General features: G+C 40.0%; 1 protein-coding gene across 1 annotated transcript in view; it reads right to left on the bottom strand.

Moving 5' to 3' along the window:
• LOC109929978 (doublesex- and mab-3-related transcription factor 1-like) overlaps positions 1 to 13,410 on the bottom strand; it is a 121,004-nt gene that overhangs the window by 34,629 nt on the left and 72,965 nt on the right. The window contains exon 4 of the mRNA XM_048619922.1: positions 11,969 to 11,989. Coding sequence (XP_048475879.1) covers positions 11,969 to 11,989 — 21 coding nt within the window. The remainder of the gene's footprint in view (positions 1 to 11,968; positions 11,990 to 13,410) is intronic.

The following is a 13,410-nucleotide window of genomic DNA, read 5'->3' as shown; positions in this document are numbered from 1 at the left end:
GTTCATCTATTTTAATAAACTATAATCCTCATTCTGTTTCATCAATAATCTCGGGCACTCAAAATTCTCATTTAAAAAAAAGCTTGTGAATTTCCTGTCAAAACATCAGGATGCATAAAAGCAACAATTTAAAATGCAAGCAGTTCAGACAGTGTCACAAATTAAAATGCTATACACTCATGACTGCACTCAAATTGTAAAAATGATTTATATGTTTTCTTAAAAGCTACATCACTTTGGTTGGAATTATTGTCTGGAATTGAATCTTGGAACTGAACAGCAAAATTGTGAAGATTTACTGAAATTTGTTTAAAAAGGAGACCACAATTCAAATGAAAATATTATCTTTATTGCAGTAAGCTGGTGCTGATAAGAATCCAAATAACCCAGCAGACAAACAAGGAACAGCACTGTTAAATACTGAAATTCTGTTTCCTGTTGGTCTAATCTATTTTGATATCTCTAAGAAGAACTGTAAGAATTTTACAACAATCAAATGGAAAGTGCTTAACATTAGTGAATGGAATGCAACATTATTTGCAATTGAGCGAGAATCTTCTGGAAATTAACTGGAAATCACACATTGGTTGAAAGAGAAGAGATACATTACCAGGAGAATGAGGAATCCTTGCCAAAGCTTTAACGTATCTTTTTTCAGATGGTGACTTTCTCCTGTGTTTCGAGCCTCAAAACCCATCCAATACATAAACAGGGTTTCTTATCCAGCTAACTGTCTTAACTGGTCTTAATTTTATTCTTTTCTTATCGTTTTCTTCTATTGCTGATTATTCATACACTTTTTTTTCTCCATCCCTTTCTACACATCTTCCGATCTTTTCTGTTGGCCCACAAAAAAAATCACAAAAAATACTTTCAAAGCAATATTAGCACCCCACTTACAATTACAACCTGAAAGATGTCTCCAATCGATAACTGGGCCATTATTCAGATGCTTCTAGGGTCTACCAAAAAGACACATTTAGTCCCTCATATATGTAAACTGGAACTTAGCAAATGCAATGCAAGCAGAATTAGGGCCATGTGAAAAGAAAACCCATATGACCCACTGAAAGTTAACCCTGAAAATAATTTCAAAATCAATATAACGTGCACTTCCAATGTGGAAAAGGCCCATCGCTGGGATATTACAAGTTGGAAACAGAAAGTCAGGTATTACTGCAGGATTTAAAAGCCTGCAGGGATGTCAAGTAATGTATCAACAAGTTCGAAAACCCTGACATAAATGGAGCAATGAGGACTGACCCAAACAACCAGCTATAGGCCAAAATATGTCAGTTTATTCTGTAGATGCTGTTCAAGTGGCAAATAAAACCACAAGATGTAGGAGCAGAAGCAGAACATTCAGCTCATCTAATCCATTCCACCATTCAATGAGATCATGGTTGATCTGATAATCCTCAACTTCACTCCCCTACCTTTATCCCATAATATTTGATTTCCTTACTGATTAAATATCTGTCTACCTCAGCCCTGAATATATTTAATAACCCAGCTTTGACAGCTCTCCAGGGTAAAGAATTCCAGATTCCCTGCCCTCTAAGACAAGAAATTCCTCCTCTACTTGAAATAGACTGTCCATTCCTCTGAAATTATGCCCTCTGATCATGGATTCTTGCACAAGAGGAACCCATCTCTCCATATCCACCCTACATCCTATGTTTCTTATATGTTTCAAAAAGGTCATCTCTCATTCTTCTAAACTCCAAAGATTACAGGGCCAACATACTCAATCTTGCCTTGTAAAATAATTGCTCCATATCCTGGATCAACCTAATGAATCTTGTCTGGACCGCTTCATTATCTTTCCTTCGATAAGATGACGAAAATTGTTCAGGTGTGGTCTGACTAGTGCCTTGTATAGTTTAGCAAGACCTCCCCTACGTATATACTTCATTAACTATTAAATAAAGATCAACATTCCATTTGCCTTCCCACCGAACTTGGAAGCTAGATTTTGCGACTCATGCAAGACGACCCCAAATCTTGCTGTGCTGATGCTTTCTTCAGTCTCTCTCCTTTTAAGCAATATTCAACTCCTCTATTCTTTCTGCCAAAGTACGTAATCTCAGATTTTCCCATTTTATGTTCCATCTGCCAGTTTTAACTTGTCTATATCCCTCTGTAGACTCTTTTATCGTCCATACCACTTGTCTTTCTATCTATTTTTGCATTATTCAGAAACTTGGCAGCAGTAAATTCACTTCCCTCATCCAAGCCATTCATAAATATTGGAAACAGTTGTGGCCACAACACTGATCCCTCTGGCACTCCAGTAGTTAAAGAGGTTGATATCTTGAAAAAGCCCTGTTATCCCAACTCTGACTTCAATTATTTAGACAATCCTGTATCCATGCTAATACATTGCCCCGAACATAAGCGCCCTTATCTTATTAAGTAGTCTTACATGCAGTACCTTATTAAACGACTTTTGCAAATTCAAGTATATCTCCTGATTCCTTTTCATCTATCCTGCTTGTTACCTTCTCAAAACAGTATAACAAAGTTGTCAGGCATGAATTCTCCTTCATTAAGTCCTGCTGACTCTCAATGATATTATATTCTTTTAAATACTCTACTATTACTAATACTCTACATTTTCTCAATAATTGGTGTTACATTAACCAGTCTACTGTTGCCTGTTTTTTGGCTCCCTCCTTTTTTGATAAAGTGACTTACATTGCCAGTTTTCCAATTCTCCAGGACTTTTCCAGAACCTAAGGATCTTGGAAGATTAATACCAGTCCACCCACAATTTCTGTAGTTACTTCCTTTGGTATCCTTTAATAAATGATGAATGTAAACTTAGCCATGTATAACTTGAAGAGCTGTCCTGGTCTTTTATGCCCATACATTAAATTTTTTTTTTATTATTATTCATTCACAGGATGAGGGCATCATTGGCTAAGCACCATCCCTAATTGCCCAGAGGGCAGTTAAGAGTCAACCACATTGTTATGGGTCTGGAGTCACATGTAGGCCAGACCAGGTAAGGAAGGCAGTTTCCTTCCCTAAAGGACATTAGTGAACCCAGATGGGTTTTTTTTCCCCCAACAATCAATAATTGATTCACAGTCATCATCAGACTGGTAATTCCAGATATTTACTGAATTCAAATTCCACCATCTGCCATTGCAGGATTTGAACCTGGGTCCTCAGAACATTATCTGGGTCTCTGGATTAACAGCCCAATGATACTACCAGTAGGCCATTGCCTCCCCAAGTCTCAAATGGGTTAACAATACACATTTCTAAGGTTGTGGGACACCTTTGCGTTATTGTACTTTTTGTGACTCTTTTTTTCCATATTTGGATGCAGGTTTTGATTTTCCTGGAGACTGACTGAACCAGGTATCATGGACAGTTCTGCTGTGAAGAGGACACCTTGGAACATCGAAGAGAGTACTCTCCTCTAGGGTGTCTCTTTCAATAGGCCTACAACTGTTACAATACAATTATGACGTAAGTGCAATATTATGAATCGCTTCACTCATTCAACTTGCAAGATAATTATGTTCCAACTTGAAGATTTGTCAGCTTAAAAAGCCTACTGCAGGCATATAAATACTTGCAGACGTAACACCAATTATCAGTTGTAACCAAGTAAGATCCCCATAAGACCAGAGCAGGAATGTAACCTGATTATATAACCAAGAACCATATCAAAAGTTCAAGGGAGATAAGAAATCACACGACACCAGGTTCTAGTCCAACAGGTTTATTTGAAAACACAAGCTTTCAGAGCCTCATCCTTCTTCAAGTATTAGTGAGAGAGGTAGTATCAGACACTGAATTTATAAGTAAAGGTCAAAGGTTCACAACATTGATGAGGATGTACTAAACAAACCTAAGATGCTGTTAAATCTTTAATCAGTTAAAAGGTTTTAATTGATTAATATGTATATGCAAATCTCCGAATTCCTTTCAAGTCACGGTCCTGAGAGGACTGTAAGTTTTATCAGTGTAAAGAAGAGATGACATTTTGTCCACCCCACTCCAGTCCAACATGGGCACCTCCACATCAAGGGAGATGAGAAACATCTTTGGAAAGTGGAAATCCCACTATGTCACTTCCATCCTACTATGTCCACAATCAAACCATTTATGTTCTGTCTTGTGTTGCCAAACCAAATCTCAATTTATCTAGACTATTTACCACTTATTCTATATAAGTTTTCATCTTCTTTATTTTTCAAATTATAAAACTTTTTATAACTGTCTAACTGGCAAGTTAGACTCAGTGAAAAAAGTACGGACTTACTTTTTCTAAATCTCATTACTTTGCCAGTAGCAAAACAGTAAGGCTGAATTTTCTCATCCCTGGTGTGGCCCAAGAAAGATGGGAGAATATAGTGGAAATGAAAAAATCTGATTGTTGACACTGAATAAAGTTTTCACAATTTCCCCACAAACATTAAGTGACAACTTTACAATCTTCTCATCAAGTGATAAGTACCTTATTTCCACGGATTTGCATCTCACTGAAGACCCAACTCCCTCTATTTATACCCACTTCCAATTCTCCTCTTCACCATCAAGAAACTAAATGACAAGAATTACCAAGTAGTAAATCAGAGAGGGCATGTAGTGGCTGCAGATCACTGAACGCTTGTCCTGGCCACCATGCAACTGCTTCTTCACAATAATGTCCATGCAGGGTTCTTGGATACCATTCTCCTGGACTCTTCATCCATGAAAGACAGCACTGGCAATCTAGCAGATCATGCCTGCTCTGGGACCAATTCAAGACACTGACATAAGCCCTTCAACAATTTACTTGGTTCTCAGGGATACCTATGACTTGCATGCTTCTGCCAGGTTGCTTTGCGCACAAGAGCATACGTGTATCTCATACATCCACACGGGATACTTGTGCGCTCACATGGATTCATGCAACATATGGCTCTTAACTTGCTTTTTGGGTCCTCATTCAGATTACAGCACTGAGTTACAAGTGCCAGCTTAATGTATTGCTTGTACTTCTTTCTGAGTGCACAGCATCTTTGATGTTCGGTTACAGGCTGCCTGCCTCTGTGGGCTTAAGACCACAAGTCTATATGAGATAGGAACACGAGTAGGTCATTCAGCACCTCAAGTTTTCTCCACTATCCAATATGATTATGGCTGATCCAACATTGCTCATGTCCACTTTCCTGCTTTGTTCACATAATCCTTCATTCCCCAACTGATCACATATCTATCTCAGCCTTAAATATGAACAAGGAGTGTCTACCTACACAGCTCTCTGTGGCAAAGAAATTCAAAAACTCACATCCCTCTTAAAGAAGAAATTCCTCCTCATCTCAGTCTTAAATTGGCACCTCTTTTATTCTGAGACAATGGTCTCTGATCCGAGACTTTCCCATGAGGGGAAGCATCCTCTCAGCAATTACCTTGTCAAGCTCATTACAAATCCTATGTTTCACTGAAATCACCTTTCATTCTTCTATATTCCAGTGAGTAGAGTTCCAACCTGTTTAAGCTTTGCTGATAAAATAATCCATCCATACTGAATCATCATAATGAACTTTCTCTGAACTGTCTCCAATGAAATGATATCCTGCCTTAATTAAGGGGACCAGAACTGCTCACAGTACTCCAGATGTGGTCTTACCAGCACCTTGTACAGTTGCATGATGTGGAGGTACCGGTGTTGGGGTGGAGTGGACAAGGTCAGAAATCACACAATACCCGGTTATAATCCAACAGGTTTATTTGAAAACACAAGCTTTTAGAGCCTTACTCCTGGAAGTAAGGCTTCGAAAGCCGTGTTTTCAAATAAACCTGTTGGACTATAGCTGGGTGTCATGTGATTTCTGACTTTGTACAGTTGCAGTAAGACTTCCCTAGTCACAGACTCCAACCCCCTTGAAATCAGGACCAACATTCCATTAGCCTTCCTGATTACCTGCTGCACCTGCTTTCTGAGTTTTGTGCACAAGTCCCCCCCAAGTCCATTGTGTTGGAACTTTCAGCAGCTTCCCTCCATTCAAATAATTTTTTGTTCTTTTGTTCTGCCTTCCAAAGTGAACAACTTCGCATTCTCCCACATTATACTCCATTTGCCAACATTTTGCCCACTTATTTAACTTCTCAATATCTCTCTGTAAACTGTTTGGATCCTTCTCACAACCTGCCTTTCCACCTAATTTAGTGTCATCTGCAATTTAGTGTCATCTGCCAATTTGGCTAACAGTGCATTTTCTCTCGTCCTCCAAGTCAATTATATATATTGTAAAAAGTTGTTTTGAAGAGTACAGGAAAAGGCAAGCAACTCAAGAGAACCTGACTCCCGTGCCACAAGAGGATGAATGATCTTCGATATCCTGCATTGTCCACTCAATATTTCATGTTATGAATATGAGTGACTGAGTTGCCACTGCAGAGATTGTTACACAGGAAGTTGGGTGGCAGGCAATTCAATAAGATATCTCATCCACAGTCATATGTCACTTTATTGTAGTTCCTGTGGTACTGTCTCTCACACATGTGCCAGGATTCATACTTAAAAGATCGAAGGAGCTACAGCACTCAGCAGCTCGTGCATCATCAGCTCACTGACTGTTCATTACAATGAGGTGAATGTACATATCTGATACCAAAGGCTTGTATATGACAAGGACGCACAACTCCATAAGATAGCCTTTTGAGTTGTGCCCTCTTTTGAATTGTGTCCCACTTGCCTGCACTGGTCAAGTTTTCTGGTACCAGCCAGTGTAACTGCCTCACTTGGGAAGTCTTGGTGGTCTGGTGGTCTGGTCACACTTTACGCCTACTGTAAGCATTTAATAGCGACAAGCCAGACTGCTGATGGTTCGAAATAAAACAAAGAATTGTAAATGTTAGGAATCTGAAACGAAAATGGAAGCTGCTGGAGAAACTCAGCAGGTCTGGCAGAATGTGTGGAGAGAAAGCAGAGTTGAGGTTTCGAGTCCATTTAATTCTTTGAGGAAGTAACAAGCAGGGTAGACCAACGAGAGCCGATGGATGTTATCTATCTGGACTTCAAGAAGGCCTCTGATAAGGTGTCACACAGGAGGCTGCTGAGTAAGATAAGGGCCCACAGTGTTAGAGGCAGGGTGCTAGCATGGATAGAAGATTGGCTGTCTGGCAGAAAGCAAACAGTGGGGATAAAAGGGTCTTTCTCAGGATGGCAGTCGGTGACAAGTGGTGTTCCGCAAGGGTCAGTGCTGGGACCACAACTTTTCACTTTGTACATTAATGATCTCAATGAAGGAACTGTGGGCATTCTGGCTAAGTTTGCAGATGATACAAAGATAGGTGGAGGGACAGGTTGTATTGAGAAGGTGGAAAGGCTTCCGAAGGATTTGGACAGCTTAGGAGAGTGGGCAAAGAAGTGGCAGATGGAGTACAACATGGGAAAGTGTGAAGTCATGCACTTTGGTAAGAAGAATAAAAGCATGGACTATTTTCGAAATGGGGAGAAAATTCAGAAGTCTGAAGTGCAAAGACACTTGGGAGTTCTAATCCAGAATTCTGTCAAGGTAAACTTGCAGGTTGAGTCAGTAGTCAGGAAGGCAAATGCAATGTTAGCATTTATTTGAAGAGGACTTGAATATAAAAGCAAGGATGTACTACTGAGGCTTTACAAAGCTCTGGTCAGGCCACATTTGAAGTATTGTGTGCAGTTTTGGGCCCCATTTCTCAGGAAGAATGTACTAGCGCTGGAGCGGGTTCAAAGGAGGTTCATGAGAATGGTCCCAGGGATGGAAAGCTTAACATATGAGGAACGTTTGAGGATTCTGGGACTATACTCACTGGAGTTTAGAAGGATGAGGGGGGGATCTAATTGAAACTTTCAGAATACTGAATGGCCAAGACAAAGTGGATGTTGGGAAGATGCTTCCATTGGTAGGAGAGTCTAGGACCTGAGGACACAGCCTTAGAGTAAAGGGAAGACCTTTTAGAATGGAGATAAGGAGAAACTTCTTCAGCCAGAGTGTGGTAAATCTACGGAATTCACTGCCACAGACGGAGGTGGAGGCCAGGTCATTAAGTACATTTAAGACTGAGATAGATAGGTTCTTGAATATCAAAGGGATCAAGGGTTACGGGGAGAAAGCAGGACATTGGGGTTGAGGAACTTATCAGCCATGATTGAATGGCAGAGCAGACTCGATGGGCCGAATGGCCTAATTTCTGCTCCTATGTCTTATGGTCTTATTAACTCTTCCTCAGTTCTGAGCTTCTCCAGCAACTTCTGTTTTTGCTGCATATAACTGAGACTTTTGGTGAGCTGCTGGACTCAGAGAGGCTTCATCCCTCACATGGAGCCACTACGAGAAAGAAGACTTCAAATGATTGAGAACTCTTATTTGCTGGTCAACTCAGTCAGGGTTCACCCTTACACTCTCAGCGTTTGTACAAATGACTAGTTGTTTATGAAGAAGCCGAGTCAGTGAGGTTTGTACTTGCCAGAGCTTGGAAGAAGCAATGCCTCACAGTATAATATATAGTCGGGTTTGTGAATACAAGGGTTTCCTGTTATTGGATAACAAGATTGCACTCATGAGTGTAATTCCAATGGGCTGTGATATTAATGAGTATTATTGACACACTAATGAATGCAAAACAAAAGCCCAGTGCAAACACAGCAAAACTTTAACCTGTTTTTGGGGAACTGACTTTCTGCCTCCCAGCCAGTAAGTTCTCCTGCTCACACTTCTAAAGGTTCCAGGCTGGCCTGGTAGATTCTGCTTGAAGTGTCAGTGTCAAGCAGACTTTCTATTTTCATTTCATTTACTGGGTGCTGGAAATTCAGTGCTGCTGTAATTTGTTAATGGTCTGCCATTGCTTAGGGTTCTGGTGGTACAGTGGTATTGTCTCAACCTCTGGCCTCCTGTGTTCAAGTCCCACCTGCTCCAGAGATATATACAGTAATAGCATCTCTCTACAGGCTGATTAAAAACATGTTCTGCTGTGGCTTAAAGGGAGCTGCATTTTTTTGTAGCAGAAGTAGTGAAGAAACATTTTGGAGCTGAAGGAAGATGGATGGAGGCAGAAAGTGTTCCAGCAGGGCCCTGGAACTTTGAAATTCAGCTCTGAAGAGGTTGGTGAGCAGCTGTTTGAAAAGAAGCATATTCTTCATCCCCTTGGAGGGTCAACAGATCTCACGTTAAGTTGGTGAAAGGGCACATTGAGAAGTGGAATAGTATACAAATGCAAAACAAAACCTGGTTATAGCGCAGGAAAAGAAATTTAATAGACTGACCAGCAGTTTCAAGATAAGACACCACACACATCGCCAATTTTTAGATTATAAATTTGGTAAACTCACTGAATTTGAGTTTCCATGAGGGTTCTCTCAATTTCCTACGGAAATTCCACTTATTTTTAATACTCAGTCCAAACTACAGCTGAACACTTGCCAACAGGACAAGATTCAATGATGTCCTAACAAAAACAGGGATTAAATTCCACCGTTTCCACTTTTACCTGTACATAAGTGTAAAGATATGGAAGGCCTTAGATGCTGAGGTTGTGGATCTTATCATCAAAAGTTGGCACGGGGGGGGTTTCGCGAAAGGTAAGGGCTTATCCTGTGCACCTGGGGTCAGGATCATCAGTAAAGTGGTAGTGGCTGGTGCTGAGTTCTTTCATTTTATTATATACATATGGTCTTTTAAGTTAGTTTTCCTGGGGACTGGAACTGACTGTGTCAGGGAAAGCCAAAGCTGCAGCTGGGAAGGGAATTGAAGTAGGTGCATTCCGGATGGGAGGCAGCAGCCCTCCAGTCTCAACTGTACATAAACCTTCTGCTTGACATTCCAATTCTTTAGGAACCAACGCTATGCCCAAAAAAAGGTGCTTTTCAGCCCAATTTAACCTGCAATAGTTCTACTGTATTTGGGAAATACCAGGCAGCTATATGGAGAACAAATCACATTATGGTCACAAGCTCACTTTGCAGTGTAGTTACAGCCTTCTCCACATTATTAATACATGGTTGTCAGAGCTGTCAAGAGTAAAAGTACCATACCTGGACATTCCAGAGACAGTTCTATTTTCTGCGCAGAAAGTGCTGGTCCACAACAGTGAAGGGGCCAACCCATGCACAAGCTGAGTTTGAAAAGATGAAACAGGAATAGAGGCTATCAAAGGCATGGAAAAATAAATAAGGCCCTAAATTAATGATCTACCTCCAATGTGCTAACAACAGGTGAGTAAATTCATTGCAATGAGCAACTGGGCAAGGAAGCTCAGTCAATCATACCCTAGCACAGCTACAAATCACGCAGTCTGATGCTAGAGTTTGTATGGTTACTGTCTATGGTACACATCAGAAGTCCCCATAACTCTCAAATCTGTGTTTCTGTGGGTGGTACAAGAATCTGCATCAATGAATGACAGACCTTCTGAAAGATTGAGAAGCTTCCGATAAACCATGCAGAGAAGCTGGCATAGACTGGCCCTCCAACCATGCAACAGCTGACTCTGAAATACTCTCTCTGACTGGAAATGTCATGTTGCTTCCAAGCAACAAGTTTTCCTCATCACCAGACTCCTGAGAGGAGAACTTCTGTGGGGTTTGCCTGATCGCTCTCTGTAATTCAAGCAAAAGCTCTGTAAAAACAGTATGAATGTGTTCTGGTACATCCGCAGTGTTCTCCAATATATTCACATTCCATAATGGATGGGCTAGAACTAGTTGATTGAGACTTATCTGTGAACACAAAAAGTAATGGCAAAAAACTGTTAAGTCATTATATACAGACACTAAGATGCATGATAAATTTGCACAAGTTCTAAAGAGCACAATGTAAATGTATTTAGAAATTTTACCTTATAATTTTGCTGTTTTGTATGTTACATTTCTATGCATTGTTTCTTTTTGTCTTTTCTGTATTATACTGAAAGTTACCATAGTTAAGATAAATGTAATTAGAACTTACTGAACAGCTGCAAATCCAGGCACATCAGGTACAATTTTGAAGAGTTTCGCACTCGTTCCTTTGGTTAAGTTAGACTTCTTCAGTAGCCTATCAACACAATCATGTCTTTATTCCTTGAGCACTGAACTGGAGTTTGCTTTTCAGCAATTGTCTCAGCCCAGTAATTCTTCTCTACAATAACCTGTACAATTTGACAAAGCTTGAACGTTTTGATTAGGTTATTTTACCTATAGTTTCCCCAGAGTGTGCTTTTCCTTTTGAAAACTGACTGTTCTAGGACACTAAACGAGGTGCAGAGTTAACAAGGAAGTGAATGCGTATGTATTTTTTCAGGCTACCTTTTTAACATGGCTATTATCAGCAGGACTGTTCCAAAGAAGAATGACATTGAACTTCAAGTGTTAAAGCTGTTTCTCTCTCCACAGATACAGCCAAACCTGCTGGGTTTCTACAGCACTTTGTGTTTTTATTTCATATTTCCAGCATCTGCAGTGTTTGTTTTTATCAGCAAGACAGTTTCTCTCATACTTTAATGCCTAGAGTTCAGATTACTAGTCAGTTCCATCCACCACTTTATTCCAATTCAATATCTTCCTTGAAACTCATAAAGAAATGAATTTTACAACATACAACACTGGATGCATAGGATAATGTATTTCAGATAGATACCTATGCCTTCTCTAGGATCCTCCCGATTGCTTAAGGATCAGCCAGAAATTCTGTCTGTAACATATGCTGGGCCTCCTGTTCTTTGTTATATTTATATCACCTATCCCTGAAGCATGAACACAGCAAAGAACTATAATGTTGGAAGTCACATAATGTACATCTCAGCTACATGGAAATGCTGTGCAGATGGACCCGGGTAGAAAGACAAGGTTAAAACATGCACAAAGTGAGGAGAAACATAAACTAAGTAAATGAACTCAATTATTTGAATGAAAGAAGGTATTTAGATCTGCAAGCAATTTGAACAAGTGGAAGAGTAAGAAATTGCCATGCAGAAGTTAATAAATTGGAAGAAAAAGACAGCTTACCTTCTCATCACTTTCATTTCTCTGAAAATTAAAACAGACACAATTTAAATTATACACTTTGTCTTAGATATACAATGCACTTCAAAATCTAAAGAACACAACCTAATTGTAACAAACAAACTAATCTGCATCTGTAAGTCAAAAGCAAGTAACAGGACAGTTAAAGAGATGTCAAATTATCAAACTGTTTGACTTCGTAAGTATTGGATAATCATTATATCCGAACAGGTCGTCAGGACACAGCTGGCCTGTACAGCTCCAAGTTGAATTGTTAATTAGCATACAGGAACGTAAAATTAAACATTCATAATAAATCAAGAAAGCAGTACCACAATTGGCTGTTTGCTCAAATGCAATGATCCTATATTGAGAGTGGCGACTAACATAAGTTGGGTTGAGAAGACCTCTGGTCAGAAAGTTTTAACTCCACAGCATGCAAGTTTTTATTTTTCAATAAGTTCCGTCCTAAAGCCAACCTGATTAACTGTCCTGGTTCCCTGTAAGGCAAAGAAAGGAGGGCAGAGGAAAGGAACTGACACTATGATGGGAGGTTTGAGTTTAGAAGGGGGAGGGAATGTCCAAACCCCAGAGAGGAACAGGTGACAGAGGGGAGTGGACCAACAGCAAGAAGAAGTAGGTGGCTGAGTGTTTGGTACCAATGGCAGGAACAAGGTAGCATGGTGGGCGAGAAGCAAATATTCTGCATTCTTCTGCTTCTGGCCCACAAGCCCTGTTGCAAGGACACTGAGCTTCTCCTTGCCTGCTTTGAGCTTCTGGACTTCTCAGTCTGTAAAATCCAGTTATGGTTAAACCTGTAAGATTTAAGATTTGTTAAAATCAAGGATCCAAGAAGCATTAAAATATTTAAAAAGTGAACATTTGGCTGTACCCCCCATCCTTTGGTTTGGGCAGAGGTGTGGAATGGTAAGGGAAAGAACTCACTAGCGGGAGGGGTTTACAACCTCTTAAGCTGAACCACGCATTCTGACAAAGTAGTCTGGATGAGGAAGTTACAGAAGGCTTCTGAGATAGATTCTTAAGAGTGGTGTATTCTGGAACCAACCAGAAAGGAGTTTATATTAGACTGGTATTGTGAGATGGCGAGACTAATTAATGACCTTGGAGTAAATGCACCCCTAGGTAGCAGCGACCACAACATGATAGAATTTTAGATCCAGTTTGAGAGGAAGAAGAGGGTTCTAAAGTAAGTATTTTAAACTATACGGGCATAAAAACTGAGCTAGCTGAAGTGAACTGACATACTAGGCAAGAGATCAATAAGGATATGGTGGCAAACATTTAAATGGGAAATTTCAGAATATTCAGAAGCATCTTTAAAAAACAGAATGCTGGAGAAACTCATCAGGTTTGGCTGCATCTTTGGAGAGAGAAACACGGTCAACATTAAAAGTCAGGTATTACTCTTAAGAGCTTAATTTTGA

The sequence above is a fragment of the Rhincodon typus genome, chromosome 3 (assembly GCF_021869965.1).
Source record: "Rhincodon typus isolate 14 chromosome 3, sRhiTyp1.1, whole genome shotgun sequence".
Classification (NCBI taxonomy): domain Eukaryota; kingdom Metazoa; phylum Chordata; class Chondrichthyes; order Orectolobiformes; family Rhincodontidae; genus Rhincodon; species Rhincodon typus.
The sequence above is the reverse complement of the archived record's forward strand: the minus strand, read 5'-3'. Positions and strand labels throughout refer to the sequence as shown.